Consider the following 25,707-nt stretch of genomic DNA (forward strand, 5'->3'; position numbering starts at 1 on the left):
CTAACTTTTTCATTCCTGAATTGAACAACCATGATGTCCAGGAGCTGTGGTTCCAACAAGACGGCGCAACATGTCACACAGCTCGTGCCACAATCGATTTATTGAAAGTCACGTTTGATGACCGCCTAATTTCACGTTTTGGACCTGTGAATTGGCCTCCAAGATCTTGTGATTTAACACCGCTAGACTATTTTCTGTGGGGCTATGTAAAGTCATTGGTCTTACGGATAAGCCACAAACCCTTGACCATTTGGAAGACAATATTCGCCGTGTTATTGCCGATAAATGGCCACAAATGTTGGAAAAAGTCATCGAAAATTGGACGTCCAGATTGGACTACATCCGAGCCAGCCGTCATATGCCAGAAATCATATTTGAAATGTAATGCCACAAGATTATCTTGTGGATAAATAAAATTCATGTCAATCGAATAATCTATCGTTGTTTTATTGCAATTTCAAGTTCTATAGCTTTAAAAAAAACATCCTTTATATCACAATCCGACAACGTAATCTAACCATGTTGGGGACATGTAAAAATTGCGTATACTTCCTCTATCTATATTTATTACTCTATGTTTTCGACCAATGGCTTATTTTTTTAGTGACTTATAAACTTTCGTTCCTAATGTCCAAGATTTTTTTTACATCTACCCTGTGCTATGTAAAAAATCTTCGACAGTAGGAAGTTGGGCACCATTTCTAACGTCCTAAAGCCTACACTTGCGTCATCACTTGGAGGATTAACAAGACCGTTGTCCCATTATAAGCAATTACCGCGGAAACCCATTTTCATCAGGGGTGGATATCCCATTATATACGGTTATTTCCATCAATCATCTCGCTCTCGAAAATCCTCTGTGAACTATCGGAATTACATCGCGTACTTTGACAAGCTCCAGTCGGCCGCAAGTTTAATCGAATATTTGGAGGGAACTAGACCGTTTATTTTTAGAAGGTATATAGATCGGTCTCGGGCCGGTGGAGCAAACACACCGAGGATTTGATATTGCTGGATCAGTGTTACCGTAGTATGTGCGATGTTTTTTTTTTACTTTTCAGCTCGCAATCGGTAAGCTTCAGCACGCATCGAAACAGGGTTGGAATTTTGGGGTGCTCAGTTCTGATGGCATCTCTCGTTACGAATATGTTCGTTCAAAGGCTTCAACTGACGCTGATCATTAACAGGCCAATTGAAAAGACCCCGGTCTACCATTAGTTAAACATTTTTTTTGCCAAAATTCGATTTTATTATTTAACATAGTTGACTCGGAGGCCGATACAGCGATTATAGCGATCTTCCAACTTTTCGATGCCATTTTTGTACTACGATTTGTCTTTCGCTTCAAAAAAGGCCTCAGTCTCGGCGTTTATTTCTTCATTGGGGCTAAATTTCTTTCCAGCTAGCATTCTTTTGAGGTCTGAGAACAAGTAAAAGTCGCTGGGGGCCAGATCTGGCGAATACGGTGGATGCAGAAGCAATTCGAAGCCCAATTCCTGAAATTTTGGCATTGTTTTCATTGATTTGTGACACGGCGCATTGTCTTGATGAAACAGCACTTTTTTCTCATCCAAATGAGGCCGTTTTTCAACGATTCCATCCTTTAAACGATCCAATAACGTTATATAATAATCGCTGTTGATGGTCTGGCCCTTTTGGAGGTGATCAATGAATATCATACCTTGCGCATCCCAGAATATTGATGCCATAACCTTGCCAGCTGACTGTTGTGTTTTTGCTCGCTTTGGATTCGGTTCAGCGTGTGTAGTCCACTCAGCTGACTATCAATTGGACTCCGGAGGGAAATGATGGTGCCATGTTTCATCCATTGTTACATATCGACGCAAAAATTCAGGTTTATTGCACTTGAACAGCTTCGAACACTGCTAAGAGTCATTAACACGTTGTTGCTTTTGATCGACTGTGAACTCGCGCGGTACCTGTTTTGCACACAGCTTTCTCATGTACAAATATTCGTGAATGATATGATGTACACGTTCAGATGATCTTCACAAAGTCTGCTATCTCGATCAACTTCACTTCAATCATTCAACATTATTTTGTGAGGTTTTTTGATTTTTTCGTTGTTGACTGCCTCTTTTGGGCGTCCACTGCGTTCACTGTCTTCAGTGCTCAATTCACCACGGTTAAACTCAGCATACCAATCAATGATGGTTAATTTTCCTGGTCCAGACCCTGGAAACTCTTCATCAAGCCAAGACTTTGCTTCAACTGTATTTCTTCCCTTCACGAAGCAATATTTCATCAGCACACGAAATTCTTTTTTTCGATATTTTTTCAAATAACAAAAGTAGCTACACCCACAACGCATTATCTCACGGACTGCTGCCAAATTTTGACACGTATCGTTTGAAGGTTGGTACTAACTAAAATCATATGGATTTGATACTAGCACCACCATCTGTGCATCAGACCGGGGACTTTTCAATTGGCCTAATACAGGGTGATTCACCGCGATGGCCTATGGAACGTTCATGAAAAACTAATCATAGTTATGTGCTGAAAATTTGCATGTTGAGGTTTGGGACAATGATCTTTCTTTCTAAAATATTTTCAGATCTTCACAAATTCCGGTTATACCGGAAACATACTACTACTTTCTTATTTCAAATGGCGTACCCAGTATAATGAAGCGTCATTAGATAGCTTATTTCATGACAAAAAAAAATATTTCTGCAGAAATATTCAAAAAAATGTGAGTGCTCGTCGCCAACAATGTTTTCATAAGAATCTCATATTAAACCCATAAACCGTTGAGGTTATACCCAAGTTATAGCATATTGCTGAAATTGTCATCAAATTAGCTATCTAATGACGCACTAATATACTGGGTGTGACATTTGAAATAAGAAAGTAGTAGGCTGTTTCCGGTCTAACCGGAAGTTGTAGAGATCTGAAAAGAGCTTCAACTCAAAAAAATAATTACTAATATCGGCCAGAGGATTCAAGAGAAAATCAACTCCAATGATATTTTGCCCATTTCCCCAATCTTGCCAGTGTGTATATTTTCATTAATGTAAACATTTTCTTCTTTCTATAATTCACTTTTCGAATAGTTCATTCTACCTCACCTTGCCCATCATTCCAATTCCTATCAATTATTCAAATATAAGAAAAGCCCGAAATACCAAAATTTATTTGGTTTGTTACGAATATCGACCAAGTTCACCTAAAATATCCACAAACTCGAATTGACACAACGTATAAGGTTTTGTTCGTATCAAAATATTTTCGAGGGGATTCTGGATGACAGTGGGAATGGAAAATGGAAATCCTCCCTGCCTTCTACAAGTATTAAAATCTTAGCCCAGATTCCATCCATTGTTTCACGGGCATTAATAATCGGCACTCCCCCACTTTCGCGTAGGTGGTGCAGCCCTTATTTGAAATTTCCTGGATTTGGATATAACAAGGTAATTTACAAGCGTGGGCGTAATTGATCAAATTGTATGCTTGTGTGATTCTGATGTTGACATTAATTTCGTATGATTCAGTCTCTTGTTAGATATCGAATCGAATACATATTGGACCTAAAGTATGTTTTTTTTAGAGCTATAGAACTTTAAATTGTAATAAAACAACGATGGATTATTCGATTGACATGAATTTTATTTATCCCCAAGATAATCTTGTGGCATTACATTTTAAATATGATTTCTGGCATATGATCGCCACAGCTGGCTCGGATGTAGTCCAATCTGGACGTCCAATTTTCGATGACTTTTTCCAACATTTGTGGCCGTATATCGGCAATAACACGGCGAATGTTGTCTTCCAAATGGTCAAGGGTTTGTGGCTTATCCGCATAGACCAATGACTTTACATAGCTCATACAGAGAGTAGTCTAGCGGTGTTAAATCACAAGATCTTGGAGGCCAATTCACAGGTCCAAAACGTGAAATTAGGCGGTCACCAAACGTGTCTTTCAATAAATCGATTGTGGCACGAGCTGTGTGACATGTTGCGCCGTTTTGTTGGAACCACAGCTCCTGGACATCATGGTTGTTCAATTCAGGAATGAAAAAGTTAGTAATCATGGCTCTTTACCGATCACCATTGACTGTAACGTTCTGGCCATCATCGTTTTTGAAGAAGTACGGACCAATGATTCCACCAGCCCATAAAGCGCACCAAACAGTCAGTTTTTCTGGATGTAACGGTGTTTCGACATACACTTGAGGATTAGCTTCACTCCAAATGCGGCAGTTTTGTTTGTTGACGTAGCCATTCAACCAGAAGTGCGCTTCATTGCTAAACAAAATAAAATGGACGTAGTGCGCGATACGTATTCCGCACAGACCCATTATTTTCGAAATAAAATTGCACTATTTGCAAGCGTTGTTCAGGCGTGAGTCTATTCATGATGAATTGCCAAACCAAACTGAGAATAAACCACTTGACAGCTGTTGAATCGGTGGCCATCTTGAACAGTTACGCCAACTTAAAGTTATATACTTCGAAAAAAACATTTGTATTTGCAACAGCTTCCCCATCTCAAAAAATCGCATCGATAAAAACAAACCGATCCACACGAATACAATCGAATAAATAAAACCATTCTCATGTCATCCTATCCATAACTCTTCTCCAACCCATATCGACCCATCATAGCCGTCAAGTACCAATAAAAAAAAACCCCATCACAAATAACAGAAACACGTATTCTTCGTAAGTGATATTCAGGGACCGGTCTATTTTTAGCATTATAGATCGCACAGGCCAGTAGTGACAGAACCTGCGTCCTTTGTTACAGGTGCAAGACGACGACACTGCGAACGAAACGTCGACGAGCATGGAGCATTCGACGTCTGCCGTCGCGGCGTCCACGACGCATCAGCAGCAGCAACAATGCCCCTGGAAATGCGAACTGACTAACGAGGCCGGCTACGTGGTCTACTCCGCTCTGGGCAGTTTCTATTTGCCGATGTTCGTGATGCTCTTCTTCTATTGGAGGATCTACAAAGCGGCAGTCAGAACTACTCGGGCGATTAATCAGGGATTCAGGACCACCAAAGGTCAGCCAATTACAGGGTCCCCTGGGATTTATGTTGTTTCGGTTCTGTGTACCTTTGTTTACGAAAGAAATTAGCCAATGTTGATAATGTACTGAAATACTAGTGGTTTGTTCACCAGGTGACTCGATTAGCGATCGCGAAGCTCATTAAACATTATAAAATGCACTGACGTTAGGAGCTTTGCGCTTTTATCATATTCAGTACAACCTTCTATTGCAGCCGTCTTTATACTCGGTAAACAATATTAAATTATACTCTGAAGGAATAAAATGCATGACTTTTTACGTGGTGCATTTTTAGGCGGAGAGAGAGAAGCTTAAAATCGCAGTATTGAGAGGTATACGTATACAGGATTTTGCAATGAGAGGTTTCATTTTTACATAAGAAAGAAGGAGTATAATTTAAGAAGAATCAATTGATGTTTATTTTATTGTAAAGACGAAGTTAAGGATGGAAAACGTTATCAGCCAAATGTCAGTCACGGCTACATTTGCACCACCATATCCTTTTCATGAAATTTTCTATTACCAATTTGAACATTTGCGGCTGTATGGCCTTGATAACTTCGCGAATTCCATCTTTAAATTCTTGAATCGATGGTGGTGCATTGGCATAGACCTTGTCTTTCACGTGGTCTACTCTGCTCTGGCAGTTTCTATTTGCCGATGTTCGTGATGCTCTTCTTCTATTGGAGGATCTACAAAGCGGCAGTCAGAACTACTCGAGCGATTAATCAGGGATTCAGGACCACCAAAGGTCAGCCAATTACAGGGTCCCCTGGGGTTTATGTTGTTTCGGTTCTGTGTACCTTTGTTTACGAAAGAAATTAGCCAATGTTGATAATGTACTGAAATACTAGTGGTTTGTTCACTATGTGACTCGATTAGCTATCGCATAGCTAATAAAAGAATATAAAAAGGCGCTGACGTTAGGAACTTTGCGCTTTTGTCATATTTACTCTAAACCTTGCTCTTACCACATATTTCAGCAGTCTATGTACTAAGTTAACAATATTAAACTCTATTCTATGGGAATCAAATGTATGATTTTTTCCGTGATGTGTTTTTGAGCGGAGAGAGCATCCTAAAGGTGCAGTTTCGAGAGTATACATATACAGGGTTTTGCAATAACAGGTTTCATGTTGACATAAGAAAAAAAGGGTATAATTTAAGATGGATGTTTATTTAATTGTGAAGAGGAAAGTATGCAATTAATGATGAAAAACGATACCAGCCAAATGGCAGTCACGCCTATATGCACCACCATATCCTTTTTATGAAATTTTCTATTACCAATTTGAACATTTGCGGCTGTAGGTCCTCGATAACTTCACGAATTTCATCTTCAAACTCTTGAATCGATTATGGAGCCTTGGCATAGATCTTTTCTTTCACGTGGTCTACTCTGCTCTGGGCAGTTTCTATTTGCCCATGTTCGTGATGCTCTTCTTCTATTGGAGGATCTACAAAGCGGCAGTCAGAACTACTCGAGCGATTAATCAGGGATTCAGGACCACCAAAGGTCAGCCAATTACAGGGTCCCCTGGGATTTATGTTGTTTCGGTTCTGTGTACCTTTGTTTACGAAAGAAATTAGCCAATGTTGATAATGTACTGAAATACTAGTGGTTTGTTCACTCGGTGACTCGATTAGCGATCGCAAAGCTCATAAAACATTATAAAATGCACTGACGTTAGGAGCTTTGCGCTTTTATCCTGGTCACTTTCAAAAACCTCTAGTCCTAAATCTTTGTTCAAAATACGCTTGAAGTTCGTTTGTTGAATGCCTAATTCCCAAGATGGATGAGGAATCGACAAACCTAGGTTTTCATCAATGCTACTAGATATAGCAACAATATTCTCAGTTGTTCTTGATCGACTCATACGGTTTCGATTCGTCACATCATCAACGTATACCAACAGCCCAAATTTATCATTAGATTAGTTGAACTATATCCGGCCGAGTAGGTACTCCACGATGACCCAAAAGTGCTTCAGTTTTGCTAACTGTTATTGCAAAACTTTCACCATTTTTGTAGTGAGTATTAGCAATTTCAATGCGCTATTGAAGCGTGTATCGTTTTCACTTATCAAATGTCAAAAGATAACAACCGCCTAGATGCTAGGCTATTTGAAATTTAACCTCTTATTAGAAGATTAAAGTTTCTGTTCAAATTTTTCCAAAATAATAGGGGCTCATCAAAAAAAAGTTCAGAAGGAAGAAGCGAACACTGTTCCAGAGAAAATATTACCCTGTAGATTTGCATTCAAAATTAGCAATGCACATGATGAAATCTCAGTGCCAAATTTAAGCTAAATACCTCATGAAAGTAAAGTGCTGTGAGGAAAAATCAAACTTCAACACCCTGTATCTTGGAAAAAAGTGTTTGTGGGCCATGGTTTTAGGACTTTTTTTCTCAAAATGATCCGGGCATAATGTAATTTTCATTTGTACCTCCAATTAAGGAACACCCTGTATTTCAAATAAATTCCTCAATTATTAATTATCAGTAGTCAGATAATAATTCGATTATTGCTTCTTATATTCAAAAAAAAAAAAAAATGTTCCATCTCCAGTGAAACACGATGATTTAACAACCACATGATTTCACCTCCTAATTGTTGGAGTGAATCCGGATATGAAACAATAAAATTCAATTGATTAATTGAAGCATCACCGCTGATTAGGGTGCACTGACTTCTGCACCATAGAAAAATCGATAAAGAGAAATCGAACTAATCAAGCAGGCCTTTACGTCGACCGAGCATTCCAACAACCTCGTTGAAAAACAAAAAGCCGACTGAAAACTGAAACCAACGAACTGGAATGCTTCATCATGCGGTAAACTGAAAACCTGTTAAGAATTCAGCCTCAGGTGCGTGTATTTGTACATAGGTGTTATGAAAACTGTCTTTCGTGTTTTCAGACAATCTGTATCTGTCCTAGATATTAGGCCAATTGAAAAGTCTCCGGTCTGATCCACAGATGGCGGTGCTAGTATTAAATCCATATGATTTTTAGTTAGTTCCAACCTTCAAACGATATGTGTCAAAATTTGTTAGCAGTCCGACCATTAGTTTCTGAGATATTGCGTTGTGAGTGTAGCTACTTTTGTTATTTGAAAAAACATGGAAAAAAAGAATTTCGTGTGCTGATAAAATATTGCTTTTGAAGGAAAATACAGTTTGAGCAGAATCTTGGCTTGATGAAGAGTTTCCGGAGTCTGCACCAGGAAAATCAACTATCATTTATTGGTATGTTAAGTTTAAACGTGGTGAAATCAGCACCGAAAACGACGAAGGAAGTGGAAGCCCAAAAAAGGCTGTCACCGACGAAAAAATCGAAAGAGTTCACAAAATAATTTTGAATGACTGTAAAGAGAAGTTAATCGAGATAGCAGACATTGTGAACATATCATCTGAACGTGTACATCATATCATTCACGAATATTTGTACATGAGAAATCTGTGTGCAGAATAGGTGCCGCGCGAGCTCACAATCGATCAAAAGCAATAACGTGTTAATGATTCTGAGCAGTATTTGATGCTGTTTTAGTGCAATAAACTTGAATTTTTGCATCGATATATAACATGGCTCCATCATTCCACTACGGAGTCCAATCGACAGTCAAAATTATTATAAAGATCCAGCGAGTAATCTATAAAGAATCAACTAATTATAAGTTTTGGTACTTATTCACCCACTCTGTAACGAAAATTAATAAAGATTTGGTAAACTGTTATAAGCATCACTAAAAAGTACGACATACTAAAAACACTCTGTATCTCGAAACTTAAGCATTTGTGGACTCATATCAATGGGACTTTTTATTCGTAAAATTATCCAATTGATCTCTTTATTTTCTTCGTTGCTTTAATTTAGGAACACCCAGTATAAGGTAAGAATTGGTAATGAAAAAATTTTTTCGATTAATTTGGTTCAAACTTCGTTATCAAATTCCCTTTTTCTCACATCACAGATATAAATATCCACGCCCTTGAACCAGGGAACATTGACTCACCCTGTATATCGAATGTAATGTAATTTCATTCATCGTATAGACGAATCTCATTTACCGTTTGTCGCACTCTACCAAAAAGATAATTATAGTTCATGAAATCACCCTAAACATATTAAATTTTAATCGCACATAGAAATTGAAATCAATTTTTCGAACGGCTTTGAATATTCGTTATCGGAATGGGTTAGTCGGGAATGAAATCTCATAAAAAATTGTTTGTTCACATTGAGAATTTTTTGTTTCTGGATTATCGATTAAAATCTTATATAGTCTCGGTGAGGTAAAAACCACAGTGAAATTGAATTTTTTCTGGCAATTTCCTAACAAGAAGTCAACATCACTTCTCCCATAATGCTGGAGTAGAGTTCAGAGCAAATTGAAGCAAATTACGTTACTCCACCACAGGAGCGTAGATACGTTTATTTTCTCTAGCATGTTGGATAAACGAAAACGAAATTTGAAATGATAAATTGGGCATTACTCTTGCGAAACTAGCGGAAATTGGTTTGAATGTAACACCCTGTAGTTTGTTACATTTTCAGATATAATAAAAATGTATAAAAATAAGAAATAAGTCTGCTAGACCACAAGTACCAAACATGTTTGGAAACATCTCATTTTCATTAATCTAAAAATGTAACAAACTACAGGGTGTTACATTCAAACCAATTGCCGCTAGACAATAAGAATTTTTGATAATATTGTTAATTTAACTGATGAAGAATGTTACGCGTTTCTTTATGAGCACACACAAAACTATTGTATTTTTGTCCTTCCTGTACCAATAGGAATCAAAATGTGATGAATTTTTGGAATCAGATCAGCTAGAGTAATCGTAAAATTGGGACAAAATGGGGGTGTTCCATTTCAAAAAAATGACGGTGACGCCATTACTCGAAAGTAATTCACCCTGTATATTAGATTATTATTTTAAAATACGGTAAAATAAAATAAAAAATCGACGTGTATCAGGATTATTTCTTGAAATGGTCTGTTTAGCTAAAAATGAATGCTTTTCTGGTTGAATGGCTACGTCAACAAACAAAACTGCCGCATTTGGAGTGAAGCTAATCCTCAAGTGTATGTCGAAACACCGTTACATCCAGAAAAACTGACTGTTTGGTGCGCTTTATGGGCTGGTGGAATCATTGGTCCGTACTTCTTCAAAAACGATGATGGCCAGAACGTTACAGTCAATGGTGATCGGTATAGAGCTATGATTACTAACTTTTTCATTCCTGAATTGAACAACCATGATGTCCAGGAGCTGTGGTTCCAACAAGACTGCGCAATATGTCACACAGCTCGTGCCACAATCGATTTGTTGAAAGACACGTTTGGTGACCGCCTAATTTCACGTTTTGGACCTGTGAATTGGCCTCCAAGATCTTGTGATTTAACACCCCTAGACTACTTTCTGTGGGTCTATGTAAAGTCATTGGTCTATGCGGATAAGCCACAAACCCTTGACCATTTGGAAGACAACATTCGCCGTGTTATTGCCGATATACGGCCACAAATGTTGGAAAAAGACATCGAAAATTGGACTACATCCGAGCCAGCCGTGGCGGTCATGCCAGAAATCATATTTAAAATGTAATGTCACAAGATTATCTTGCGGATAAATAAAATTCATGTCAATCGAATAATCCATCGTTGTTTTATTGCAATTTCAAGTTCTATAGCTCTAAAAAAAACACCCTTCACTATTTTAGTACTAAAACGTAATAGATTAGAATTAAATGTGTGGAATTACTATGCGTCCAAGCCCTCTAGAAAACTGAGGGCTTTTTTCGTCATCAGCCTTCTTATATTTGTGTACTATTTCATAAAATTCCCCTTACAAGCCCATACCTACATAACACTCCTTTTTGTTACCGCGTATATTTTTCCATCCTCCTCATCACCACCGCCAAACTAATAATCTACAAGATGCCCGTTTGTACCCTAAAAAAGCTTACGCCAGGTCAAGTTATCCCAGCCCGTCTCCGTCGTCTTTTCATTCTCCGGATTTTCTCTGCGCCTCCCGGCCAAACTTTTTCGAGCTAATTGAAACTAGCGAGCGAATTTCGCGTCGTACGCGGTCGCCGTAAAATTGGAACAGTTAGTCGATTTATCAGGTAGCTTTACATAACTTCGGGAACGTTTATCGGTTGGGAGTTGGTGTTAACTCGAAAAGAGAATTCTGGAAATTCGTTCGGGGCCGACTCCGGTATTCCTGCGTGGGTCGAATCTGAGGATTAGAGACGGCTTTATGCGCTCTTAGTTCTCCCAAGGATCCATTGATGGTCAGATCGAAGAGAGGTTTGGAATTATCACCAACAACAAACTGGTTTTTTCTCCAATGGACTAGTTTGCTCATGTTGATAATACTATATTTGACACGATAGAATTAAAATATAGGGCAAAACTGATAAATCAGTGAAATAATTTTGAAAATCCATCAATAAATGACTGAGAAATAGATTATTTAAATTTACGGATTTTAGCGCGGAACGTCTTTGGTCTCCGACTTGTCTGTGACGTCACGCCACTTGCCTGTGATCGCTACACCATAAATTACGTTTAAAAACTTAGCCGCGCCAAGGCTCTCGCGCCGTTTGTAGTTGTACAGTGTAGTTTTAACTCGAATTTTGTTTTTATGTCACCATAATGGAAGAAGGCTTCGTGAAAGGAAAAAGTTATTTTTACTCAATAACTTATTTCAAACCAACTTACACCTTAGTATTTTTATTATCAGAAATAGACAGCCAGTACTGATAGGTACTTACATCAAAATGATCTTCACACACATATGAAGTTGTTTTAGGTCCAATTAAGTCACGCCTCATTAATTTGCACAACTTCTTCCTTTGATTCATGTCATTTGGTACATGAAAAAACAATTTATTGGGGTTTTTAATTCTCGTGCTTGCACACATGGGCACAATACAATATTTGTAGGATTTTTTTTATTTCAGTCATCGTGTAACGAACAAAACACGACACGAACGGCACCAGCAATTGTACACCAATGAATTCGTAAGCACTCTGCGAATACCAGTCGCCTCGTATAAGTGGCGTGACGTCAGACACTAGACTGTGAAATTATTCTTCCAAGCGCAACTTCAAAGTGCCATAACTTTTTCATTTCCAGAGATATTTCAATGATTCTTCCACATTTTTGTTTCATTTTACTTAAATTTTTAGAAATAATCCTTAACAAAAAAATGAAAACAAGTCCATTATACTGCTTAGGCTTTAACATTTTCTAATGTTTCATTACACAGTATCATTACGCTCCATTAGAGCTACATTCCCAAACTTTTGGAAATACACTGGGTGTACCAAAAACGTTTTTACTTGCGAAACGCCCTGTTTTTCATAGAATTTTCTGATTGCATGAAATAAATCAATACGACTTTGTCCAAAGTTTTAAATGGGTAATTCGTTTCTTTGGAAAAACCCAATAACTTCAAAATGAATGAATTCTTTTGAATGGCATTTTGAATGTGAATACGAAACGAACGTAGGTCATTACTGACTTTTCGATAATCATTGAGAACTCTACTAGCTTCAGCGGAACCTCAATCTCTTGTTCACTCAAGAAACTAGTAATTAATAAGGACATTATCGTGAATTAAAAGTTTTAACCAAAATCTCCTGCACATTTTAAATGTATCATTCCTATTTAATGCCTTGAATTAGAAGGATCAGATCTTAGTAATGAGACTTCTACGGGATTATAGACTACAGTCATCTCTAATAATTTGACATATAAAGGGTGTAATAAAATTGCACTATTTGTAAGCTTTGTTCAGGCGTGTTCAGAACTGGGGAAGGTCACATGTCATACTGATACTGAAAAGTTCAGTAGTAATATCCCTAGGACATTGATAAGGGACGAGATAAGTTTATGACAATTCGAAGCTCGTTAAGGAATTTCAGATACATCTTCAGATCATATTTTATTCTTGCATGCCTTCAGAGGCTTCGATAAGACAAGTCCACTTTCTAATCAAGGAAAGATGAAATTCATTGGAGTACTTAGAAAAACTACAAAGTTACACGAGGCTATTAATAAATCCAAACGCTGATCCAGAGATTATCGGATTCACGGAGTAATTTAAGCAAATATAAACATTCTTTTGGGACACCTTTAATTCCGTATAATTTCATTTGATTCAATTTTCCCGGGATAACTTAGAGTGTTGTTATGAATTTAAAAATCAGATTATACGTAGATTGATGAATTGCTCTGCGAGTCATTCAAAGGGATCCCTAATTCCCTGGAACTGTAAATTAAATAAGCGGAAAATGGGATGAGGATCCTTGGAAATACGAAAATGCCTTAATCGAATAACCATCTGAGCTTCTTCAAAGAAAACGCGATCAGAAATATGACTTAGTTTCGAGAGTTGAAACAGAATTGTCTCCTGTTTCGAACTTCTCAGTTATTCTCTCTTTCTACCTTGAGGACCATTTATTTCCGCTAAATTAGGCACGTTTTATGCGTTACTTTACTCTTCCTTATGCGCTAATCTGGATTTCACCCTCCAGACTACAGGCCAAGGATCCAAGGGGGCCCTTATCTCAGTCTAGAAATATTCGCGCCTTGATTGAATATAATTGAACATCTTGATTCTCCACCGTTATTCTCTTTTTCTGTGACATAAATGTTTTCACAGGGAACTTTGGCTGGTTTTTAATTTTGTCAGCATATTGAATGTTTAGTGAGATTATTTTTTTCTATAACGGTAGAAACGATTGACATTTTATCTCTGTTGACAGCTCACAAAATATCTCTTTCTCCTTTTTTCTTTGACAATATTTTATTATACGAGAAATAGACATTTTTCAACTTTATAACGGGTGTTTTTTTCGAGGTATATAACTTTAAGTTGGCATTACTGTTCAAGATGGCGACCGATTTAACAGCTGTCAAGTGATTTATTCTCAGTTTGGTTTGGCAATTCATCACCGCTAGACTACTTTCTGTGGGGCTATGTAAAGTCATTGGTCTATGCGGGTAAGCGACAAACCCTTGACCATTTGGAAAACAACATTCGCCGTGTTATTTCCGATATATGGCCACAAATGTTGGAAAAAGTCATCGAAAATTGGACTACATCCGAGCCAGCCGTGGCGATCATATGCCAGAAATCATATTTAAAATGTAATGCCACAAGATTATCTTGCGAATAAATAAAATTCATGTCAATCGAATGATCCATCGTTGTTTTATTGCAATTTAAAGTTCTATAGCTCTAAAAGAAAACACCCTTCATATGTTTACATGAAAAAACCTTCACGATTTTTTCTCCAAAGTCAATCATTCATTTCTTGCTATACTATCCACGGTTTACAAAAAAAAAATTAAAATTTAAACAGCTCTTTCTGGGTGTTGCAGTCTCTTTGTCAGTTGGTATACAATTGTGATGATATGATTTCTCAATATTTGATCGTCATCTTTTAGATTTTAGCTCTTGGTTTTTTGTTGAGTTTGTCGGAATTTCGTTGAAATATACCTTCCATCATTTCAAATAACCTGCTTCCATAAATTCTCCTAAATTATTCTAATGATCTATTATCGAGACTAATGAATCAAAACGAAATCATTTCGCCTTTGAATCGAATCACTTATTGACATTATACAAGCATAGTTATGCCCCGAAATTGGATTCATTGGATAACTAAATTGCCCTTTATTAAATTCGGCATTGCCAACAATAACAACATCAGAATGATGCATCCCGTGCATATGAAATTCAAATTTGTATCTGTTCGAAACGCATTCCGTCCGCATTGGAAGTATTTTACCATGAAATTTTAACAGCTAGCGAGTTCATTCGTTTGGTGATGAACTTTAAGCTTGTTTGGTTCACGAAATGGAAATGAATGCAAATAGGCTCAACGCTGGAAATGATGAATTGGAATATTATTAATGGACGCCATATTTAGAAAAACCACAGTTCACTATGCGTTGTGAGATGTGAATTTTTTTACAGTTTAGCTATCAGTATAGGAATGGCATCATCAATAATCACATAAGGTGAAGATATTGAATCTATTTGAAGTATTATTACTAACGGGTGTTTTTTTTCGAGGTATATAACTTTAAGTTAAATTGGCATTACTGTTCAAGATCGCGACCGATTTAACAGCTGTCAAGTGATTTATTCTGAGTTTGGTTTCGCTATTTATCATGAATAGACTCTCGCCTGAACAACGCTTGCAAATAGTGCAATTTTATTTCGAAAATAATGGTTCTGTGCGGAATGCGTATCGCGCACTACGTTCATTAGCGATGAAGCGCACTTCTGGTTGAATGGCTACGTCAACAAACAAAACTGCCGCATTTGGAGTGAAGCTAATCCTCAAGTGTATGTCGAATCACCGTTACATCCAGAAAAACTGACTGTTTGGTGCGCTTTATGGGCTGGTGGAATCATTGGTCCGTACTTCTTCAAAAACGATGATGGCCAGAACGTTAAAGTCAATGGTGATCGGTATAGAGCCATGATTACTAACTTTTATATATTCCTGAATTGAAAAACCATGATGTCCAGGAGCTGTGGTTCCAACAAGATGGCGCAACATGTCACACAGCTCGTGCCACAATCGATTTATTGAAAGACACGTTTGGTGACCGCCTAATTTCACGTTTTGGACCTGTGAATTGGCCTCCAAGATCTTGTGGTTTAACACCGCTTGACTACTTTCTGTGGTCATTGGTAAAGTCATTGGTCTATGCGGATAAGCCACAAACCCTTGACCCTTTGGAAGACAACATTCGCCGTGTTATTGCCTATATACGGCCACAAATGTTGGAAAAAGTCATCGAAAATTGGACGTCCAGATTGGACTACATCCGAGCCAGCCGTGGCGGTCATATGCCAGAAATCATATTTGAAATGTAATGCCACAAGATTATCTTCCGGATAAATAAAATTCATGTTAAAAGTTCTATAACACGCTTTAGTAGTCAGTGATGGATAATACCAGTTTTTTACAATAAAGCCTCGAATTTCGGAAATAAAAAACGGCGGAAGCGAAATTGTACGCCTATGTGAATCAAATCAACCTTTTGATAAAAACACATTTTACCTAGCAAAAACATATTCGAGGATTAGGTCAACATCATGCAGTCTTTATTGAGCCCACGTTGATTACATGACCCCCCCAGAACGAGTAAAAACCGGAATTCCATACCAAATAGAATAATAGGCTAAAACAGCAGCAGGTGTGTTAGCACCACAATTTAGCGTATTAGCATGAAAAATTCAGTGCTCATTGTTTGGGAACGCTATCCCGAATTTATACTCTGCGGAGCAAAGAACGTCGCATGAAATGCTCTCTAAATAAAGAGATAACCTGAAAGAATAGCCTCGTAGAGGATGAGACAACAGCAACAAATAGGCGGCAAGGAGAGAGAGCTATAAAGCTCATGCTGCTGGAGAATAAATAGGTCAACTAATTATGTACACGGGGGCTCGTAATGTATGGGGAGAATCAGTGTGGAATGAACTATATAAATAGGTTTAACTCTTCAACGGGAATTCTTGTGAGGGGAAGTAGTGAATTACTGATACTCGACATCAATAAAAGGGAATAGCTGCGAAATATTTTATGAGATGGTAGAGAAATTGAAGGAATGGATGGAGGAAACTTTGTCTATTTGTTGGAGGCCATAGATATTACTCATAATCTAATGGATGATATAAGACTTTGCCACAGAAAACTTGGGTGCTCATTCCAACTATTTCACTCACAATAAGAAGACATTTGCTTGAATTGTTGGTAGTTCTATTTCATATAAAAAAAAACAGAAAGAGTCACATTCTTGATTGAGACGAAGAAACCAATTTAGGCGAAATACTTGATTTGAATTGTAAGAAAGAAAATCCAGTTGGGATAAATATTGACGGACGCAGAAGACTCGAAATTTTTTGGGATATTTTCTATATCTAGGTTTTTCTAAAAGAGGTGACCCTCTCTCTAAGTAGAATACTGAAAAATTAATTGGGGTTAGCTTAGTGTAAATTTTCGTAATGCTACCTGTATTCAAGGTAAATGGCGTTGAAGATAAAAATGCATACACATTTTCACGATTTTGCTGAAACTACTGGCAATATTGTAATGAAATTTTATTCGAATATATTTTGGAAGTTGTTTTTTTGAATTTCTATAATTTTATATCTGATACTTGATGATTCCATTGCATTTCTGCTCATATGATGGGACTAGAAAAATTAAGAAACAAGACAAAGATTGTGTGTAAATTCAAAGATTAGTACCTTGCGCATTCGCCAATTTGCAACTACATATTTTTAAACCATAAAAAAATACCGCAAAAAGTACCACAGATAAATGATGACAAGTGGAGTATTTCGAAATATTTCGAATTCAGTAGTTTTTGAAGATTATAAGTATGATATAAAATTGGGTACTTTCATTTGAAAAAACAGAGTGCTATCGTGTTTTAACACTTTCGGGCCAGCTTGTAGGGTCAAAAATAATTTAATCTTATGCGGTGAGTACTGTCAATTCCGTTGAAAATTGATTCCTTCTCCTAGCCAAAATTTCCAAGAGTTATCGACCGATCAAGCACTATTGACTGATCCTGTATATGTTGTTCATAAAACATCATATGTGGTTGCAAATTGGCGAATGCTCGAAACTAACTACCCTTTGAATTTATACACAATGTTTCGTACCACGATTAGTTTATCGCAGTTTATCAACTCAATCTTTGGGATTAAGCCTGTTATGACCAATTGGTATGGCCACAACCCAAAAATAATCGATGTTCTGTAAAAACACCGATTCTGTATTTATCTACGAGATAATCGAAGTGAAGATGGATAGGTCTAGGCTAACACTAAAACTATTTCTTGCACTGAGTTTATTTTCTTGTTATCCAACTTGATAACAAGAACTTGTTACAGGTTTATACATTGTTAAGTATATAAAAACTAAATATGACCTTCTTCCTTTGAATGGATTACCCTCTTTAACTAGAAGTACTCACACTAACTGTGAACAGATAATGGATTTAAAGTGGTTACAAAATATTTAAATACTTTCATATGAACATTAAATTATCCCTTAATTTGGGAAGTTGGAAATATAGGTTTTCTATTGGCTACTCATATTTTACCGAAAAAAAAGTGGAGGATTTAGGGATGAGCCTTTGTGGGTGGAAGGAGAAAACGGGGACAAACTATTACATAGAGCACCCTACGAATTATAAAGGGTGTTTTTTTTAAAGCTGTAGAACTTTAAATTGCAATAAAACAACGATGGATTATTCGATTGACATGAATTTTATTTATCCGCAAGATAATCTTGTGGCATTACATTTCAAATATGATTTCTGGCATATGACCGCCACGGCTGGCTCGGATGTAGTAGAATCTGGACGTCCAATTTTCGATCACTTTTTCCAACAGTTGTGCACGTATATCGGCAATAACACGGCGAATGTTGTCTTCCAAAGGGTCAAGGGTTTGTAGATTATCCGCATAGACCAATGACTTTACATAGCCCCACAGAAAGTAGTCTAGCGGTGTTAAATCACAAGATCTTGGAGGCCAATTCACAGGTCCGAAACGTGAAATTAGGCGCCCATCAAACGTGTCTTTCAATAAATCGATTGTGGCACGAGCTGTGTGACATGTTGCGCCGTCTTGTTGGAACCACAGCTCCTGGACATCATGGTTGTTCAATTCAGGAATGAAAAAGTTAGTAATCATGGCTCTATACCGATCACCATTGACTGTAACGTTCTGGCCATCATCGTTTTTGAAGAAGTACGGACCAATGATTCCACCAGCCCATAAAGCACACCAAACAGTCCGTTTTTCTGGATGTAACGGTGTTTCGACATACACTTAAGGATTAGCTTCATTCCAAATGCGTCAGTTTTGTTTGTTGACGTAGCTATTCAACCAGAAGTGCGCTTCATCGCTAAACAAAATAAAATGGACGTAGTGCGCGATACGTATTCCGCACAGAACCATTATTTTCGAAATAAAATTGCACTATTGTCAAGCGTTGTTTAGGCGTGAGTCTAATCATTTAAAATTGCCAAACCAAACTGAGACTAAATCACTTAACAGCTGTTAAATCGGTGGCCATCTTGAACAGTAATGCCAACTTAAAGTTATATACCTCGAAAAAAAACACCCTATATTATTGAAATTGAAGAAAAACTGAAAAATATAATTTGCTCAACAAGATTTTTTCTTATTCAATTTAGAAGTATGTAAGTGTAATTGCATCGCCTTCAAAAAAATAATTTCACGTATCATCCGATTATTTCACCCAGAATCAATAATATGTCCTTTGAAAAGTAGAAGGACGTCCATTTAGATTTCTTCCTCGTCGTATTTCTATATGTTGTTCACAAAAAACCAATTTATGCCCTTTCACAGGGACCATTGTCTGAGAAAGCGGAGGCGCTATTCTGTTGAATCTCAGTCGAAAACATTCCAGACGCGTTTCAATCACACCACGGGACGAAGAACTCAAATCGACCGGGATTCTTTGCTTGAAATGGGATCTCTGGCCGAGGCTAAGTAAAATGTCAACTCCTACGTCGAAAAAAAGAACGCCATCCATATGATAAATTTTTGATTGGATGAGATTTTTATGAACTCAACTACGGGATTCGCAGGGATGGACGCAGCCTTCAAGCGAATATATCAACCAGATTTCTCGTTCGACAAATATTTGTCCTTTTAAATGAGAATTTTCGGTCGAATTTTGTGTTTTATGTGGGGTTTTTTTGATTAGTTTTTCTTGTCTTCTAGTTTCTATCAAGTGAAGACCGAATCAATCCAACAATTTTCAAACGTTGTTGAAGCGTGTATTTTTCCTTTATTGGAAGGATCTTTCATTATTGATTCAATTTTTTCCATTCAAGACAAGAAAAAATGTCCGATGAGAAAAAAAATACGCGCTGTTTGTCATTATTCCATCGGTTGGGTTAAAATATCTGCAGAATATCAAAGCAACCCACCTTTCTTTGAAGACGAATTGGAATTAGCGTACAAAGAAGGCTCGAATAACACGTAAAACGTCCTTAATTCGACGGAAATTAATAATAGAGAGAATCCAATGAAACCCATCCTCTTGGGAGGGAGATGGAAGTAAAGCTGAAAAGTTCCCAACAGAAGACAATTCCGTAAGAAATCGAAAAACTGAATTATATTTCTAATTAAATTTTCTTTGAGATTGCCTACGTCGCTATTCGATTAGTCCATTTCCGGAGTGGATACTAACTGACAAAGAAACTGCAACACCCAGAAGGAGCTGTTCAAATAAAAAAATTTTTTTGGTAAAACATTAATTTAGTATAGCAAAGAGTAAATGATTGAAATTTGGAGTAAACAACGAAGGGTGTAGAATTTTTTTTTTTTTTATTTGTTTATAATGTGTTTGTCCACCGCGATTATCTATACACTCCCCAACACGTCTCGGCATTGATGCAATAAGATGGTCTATTTCTTCTTGATACCATCTCAAGCTACCTGTACTTCATGTCTCAGAGCCGCCAAAGTCCGTGAGGGCTGGGGTAAATTTCCAAGCCTTCTACCCATGATGTCCTAAACATGCTCTATGGGCTAAAGATCGGGGGATCTGGGCGGCCATGGCAAAAGATTCACATGGGTCACTCCGAAAAAGTTTAATCTAACTCTGGCAATAGGAGGTCGGGTATTATCTTGCTGAAATATTGGATTCTCAAGTCGGTTAAGGTGAGGGAGAAATATGGCTCCACTATTTCTTGAAGGTAACGCAGCGCTGTCATGTTACCTCGAATAAAAACTACTTGCATGCACCCCTTATCATAACGCCTACTGTCCGGTGTAAATGACGCTCAACATCAAACTGAGGTTCACGTCTTTCTTCTCGACGTCACCTAACCCTTCTTCGGCCATCATGTGCACCCAAGTAGAATCGAGATTCATCAGAAAAGAAGACCTGATGCCATTTCACATTCCAATGTTGACGTTCTCTACACCACTGTAACGTTGCCGGCGATGCTCAACCGTCAGAGGTAAAACAAGATGAGGTTGATAATGTTGCAGTCCAAAAGACCTTATCCGGCGGTAAACCGTTCGAACAGTTACAGGATGGCCTTGTTCTCCTAACCACTCATCAGCCGAAGATCGAGTTGTCGCAAATCGGACTCTAATAGCCATAAGTCTTAGACGTTGATCTTGAACTTCATTTGTGCCCCTTCGACGTCCGGTGCCTACTCTTCTCTTTCAAATTCTCTTAGCTGGCGATCATTTCCGCGTACACGTGCTCTAGGCATTTTAACAACAACCAAACATCGACTTTGGATCTATTCAAACAGCTGGTTTGTTGTAAAATTCAAAAAACTTGCAAAAAACGACTACAATATTTGAGTAACAAAAATTGTTTACATGAAAAAACCTTCACGATTTTTTTCTCCAAATTTCAATCTTTTACTCCTTGCTATACTATCTATGTTTTACCAACAAAAAAAATTCAAATTTAAACTGCTCCTTCTGTATGTTGCAGTTTCTTTGTCAGTAAGTATATTTCACCGGAAACTTACAGACTGGCAATTTTCCTCCAGACTGAATGAATGAATTAAGTACACAAGGAATAGCGATGATGACTGTCGGTATTTCGTCGGAGAGGAAATTCTATTATTGTTGAAATTGACATCGTTGACGTATGCACATGGAAAGAAGATATTGGGATGCTGCAAGGAGATCTCCACGCTATTTCGTATTCCATCGACTGATTTCAGTGCATATTCAGCGTTTTGTTTTGCATCCATGCAGAATAATAACAAGGCGAAGTCAAGTTGCTGCGATCCTATATTATTTGCTGCATACGTTCTTCACCATTATCGCTTATTTTCATTGAATGTGTTCTTGTGTTTCATTTATTTTCATTTTTTGGAGACATCTCTAGGTTATTCCGATCAGAATTGTATGTTTCGAAGCGATAAATATGTTATACAGAGTGTTCCTACATTTGAGGTAAAAAGGTAAATGAGAGATTTCTTGAATTATTTTGGGAAAAAATGTCCTAAAAACATTGGCCCGCCCACACTTTGTTTTAGAGATACAATATGTTTTTTAAGTCCTACTTTTTGTGATAATTATACCAATTTATCGAATCTTCATTAATTTTCGCTACATACTGGGTCAATGAGCAAATAACGGGTGTTTTTTTTCGAGGTATATAACTTTAAGTCGGCATAACTGTTCAAGATGGCGACCGATTTAACAGCTGTCAAGTGATTTATTCTCAGTTTGGTTTGGTTTGGCAATTCATCATGAATAGACTCATGCCTGAACAACGCTTACAAATAGTGCAATTTTATTTCGAAAATAATAGTTCTCTGCGGAATACGTATCGCGCACTACGTCCATTTTAATTTGTTTAGCAATGAAGCGCACTTCTGGTTGAATGGCTACGTCAACAAACAAAACTGCCGCATTTGGAGTGAAGCTAATCCTCAAGTGTATGTCGAAACACCGTTACATCTAGAAAAACTGACTGTTTGGTGCGCTTTATGGGCTGGTGGAATCATTGGTCCGTACTTCTTCAAAAACGATGATGGCCAGAACGTTAGAGTCAATGGTGATTGGTATAGAGCCATGATTACTAACTTTTTCATTCCTGAATGGAACAACCATGATGTCCAGGAGCTGTGGTTCCAACATGTCACACAGCTCGTGTCACAATCAATTCATTGAAAGACACGTTTGGTGACCGCCTAATTTCACGTTTTGGACCTGTGAATTGGCCTCCAAGATCTTGTGATTTAACACCGATAGACTACTTTCTGTGAGGCTATGTAAAGTCATTGGTCTATGCGGATAAGCCACAAACCCTTGACCATTTGGAAGACAACATTCGCCGTGTTATTGCCGATATACGGCCACAAATGTTGGAAAAAGTCATCGAAAATTGGACGTCCAGATTGGACTACATCCGAGCCAGCCGTAGCGGTCATATTTAAAATGTAATGCCACAAGATTATCTTGCGGATAAATGAAATTCATGGCAATCGAATAATCCATCGTTGTTTAATTCCAATTTAAAGTTCTATAGCTCTAAAAAAAACACCCTTTAGATGGATAGATAGCAATAGATCATCGCGGTGAATCATCCTGTATATCACGAAAACTAAGACGAATCAGGAAGTTTTGAGTTCAGTTTAGAGACCGAATTAAGTAATTGGACCTAATATTTAATCCTTCCACCTGAGGACGTGAAGATGTTAAAAGCCCCAAATCCAAGAAGTCCAGAAAAACGGATTCCACATTCGTTTGCTACATGATTACCGTAAAACTTCTATTCAGACTTGCACACTGTTCCCCTAAATGAAAGAGCCTGCTGCTTTTGTGAACGTATCAAGCAGAACTCTCAAGTTTCATGTGGGTATAATGACAAGAGAGCACTTTGAGGCCCCTCTACCTACATCATACACATATACGGAATAACTACATCTCATACCACGGTGCTGAAATTTCTCCGCAAGAAATATAGGTGAAGATCAATAGGAGGCAAACGAAATAAAATAGAATAGTAGAGGGTTTTTCCAATGAAAGGTTTCATTTTGATATTAAAGAAAAAACGAGTATATTTCAACACGTGTCTTTCATTTTAAAGAGGAAGTTATGCTATCAACGATGGAAAAATATCAAATTGCCTTCAAGCTACGGCTGCACCACCATTTCCTTCTCATGAAACAAGGGTGAAACCTGTATATCGCTACTCTCCCTCGATGACATGCATTCTCCTTGGGTTACTTTCGATTATGATTCCTACGTAATAGCGTGGAAATCTTCTATTTGACAATGGTTAGGTTAATGGCATTTTTGCTGATACATTAACCAGATACATAATTAATATCGTATGATAGTACACACTTGGAAACTGTACTTCTTTTTCTTTTTGTATTTTCTTCAAAATTATTAATACTGCCCCAATTATTTTTGATATAAGAATACGGTGCAGAGTTATTGTCTTCTAAATCTAGGACAACCTTATTATATGGAATATCATATCGGGTAAATAAATAATCCTTAACCGAGTTTAGCTCATTACTCATCATGATAAACAATTTGAAATCGTCTGAATACATTCAGACAGATCATAATTCCATGACTTCCTACTTCTTACAATCCTCCAAATTAATTATAAATCACAATGTCTGTGTGAGAACGTTCCTAGCTGTACGTCGTAACGTGGAGGGCGCACAAATACAATAATTTGTAGCCCTATTTATCTACCCTGCTCTTGATACTTTCCACTTGGCTGCTCTTTCGTTCCATTCGTCTTTGTTGTCTGTCTTGCCTGGTCGCATACCAAACTAGACGGAATGTATGTAAGGGAATCTCCTGTCCCAGAGGTCATTCTGCAAACAGCTAAATGGCCAAACAAGCCGATTAAATTAGTGGTGTACCTTTCCTTCTCTAATTGTTTCCTTATTTCTGGGAGAATTTGAATTCAGTCGGTGTGTTGAAACATTCTCAACTTTTGTTATACAGGATGTCCGGGAAAATGTGGGAAATCTCTCGGATTCAGATAAAACATAAAAAAATAAGATGACAAGCCCCCATCATTTTACTTTCATTTCTGTGAATTTTTTGGTGTTCAAGAAAAAAATTAAAAAATACTTTTCGGGAGCCTTCTTCAGAGGGCTGTAACTAACCGGGAGGGGGCTCAAAAAAAAAAGACTGTATTAAAGAACCCACGCTATTTTTTGACAAGGAATCACCCCCTAATTTTTCATTCATAAACGCCCTGTATATATTTACTAATTTTTATTGGAACCATTGAAATACACATTTCATATAAATATAAAGAGATAACTCCTGAAGTTCTAAAAAACCGATGGTTATAAAGTTGTATCAAAGAAGAAGAAGCCGCACTTCACAAAAATAGATGGTACCGTTAGTAAAGGGTGTTTTTTTTAGAGCTATAGAACTTTAAATTGCAATAAAACAACAATGGATTATTCGATTGACATGAATTTCATTTATCCGCAAGATAATATTGTGGCATTACATTTTAAATATGATTTCTGGCATATGACCGCCACGGCTGGCTCGGATGAAGTCCAATCTAGACGTCCAATTTTCGATGACTTTTTCCATCATTTGTGACCGTATATCGGCAATAACACGGTGAATGTTGTCTTCCAAATGGTCAAGGGTTTGTGGCTTATCCACATAGACCAATGACTTTACATATTAGCCCCACAGAAAGTAGTCTAACGGTGTTTATTTTCATATTTAAATTGTTAAATCACAAGATCTTGGAGGCCAATTCACAGGTCCAAAACGTGAAATTAGGCGATCAACAAACGTGTCTTTCAATAAATCGATTGTGGCACGAGCCGTATGACATGTTGCGCCGTCTTGTTGGAACCACAGCTCCTGGACATCATGGTTGTCATGGCTCTATACCGATCACCATTGACTGTAACGTTCTGGCCATCATCGTTTTTGAAGAAGTACGGACCAATGATTCCACCAGCCCATAAAGCGCACCAAACAGTCAGTTTTTCTGGATGTAACGGTGTTTCAACATACACTTGAGGATTAGCTTCACTCCAAATGTGGCAGTTTTGTTTGTTGACGTAGCCATTCAACCAGAAGTGCGCTTCATCGCT

General features: G+C 37.6%; 1 protein-coding gene across 1 annotated transcript in view; it reads left to right on the forward strand.

Moving 5' to 3' along the window:
* The window catches only part of LOC123679632 (octopamine receptor Oamb), a 132,647-nt gene that overhangs the window by 102,217 nt on the left and 4,723 nt on the right, over positions 1-25,707 (forward strand). Inside the window, exon 5 of the mRNA XM_045617016.1 lies at positions 4,775-5,036. Within this exon, the coding sequence (XP_045472972.1) occupies positions 4,775-5,036 (262 nt within the window). The remainder of the gene's footprint in view (positions 1-4,774; positions 5,037-25,707) is intronic.

This window comes from Harmonia axyridis, chromosome 5 (assembly GCF_914767665.1).
Source record: "Harmonia axyridis chromosome 5, icHarAxyr1.1, whole genome shotgun sequence".
Lineage (NCBI taxonomy): Eukaryota > Metazoa > Arthropoda > Insecta > Coleoptera > Coccinellidae > Harmonia > Harmonia axyridis.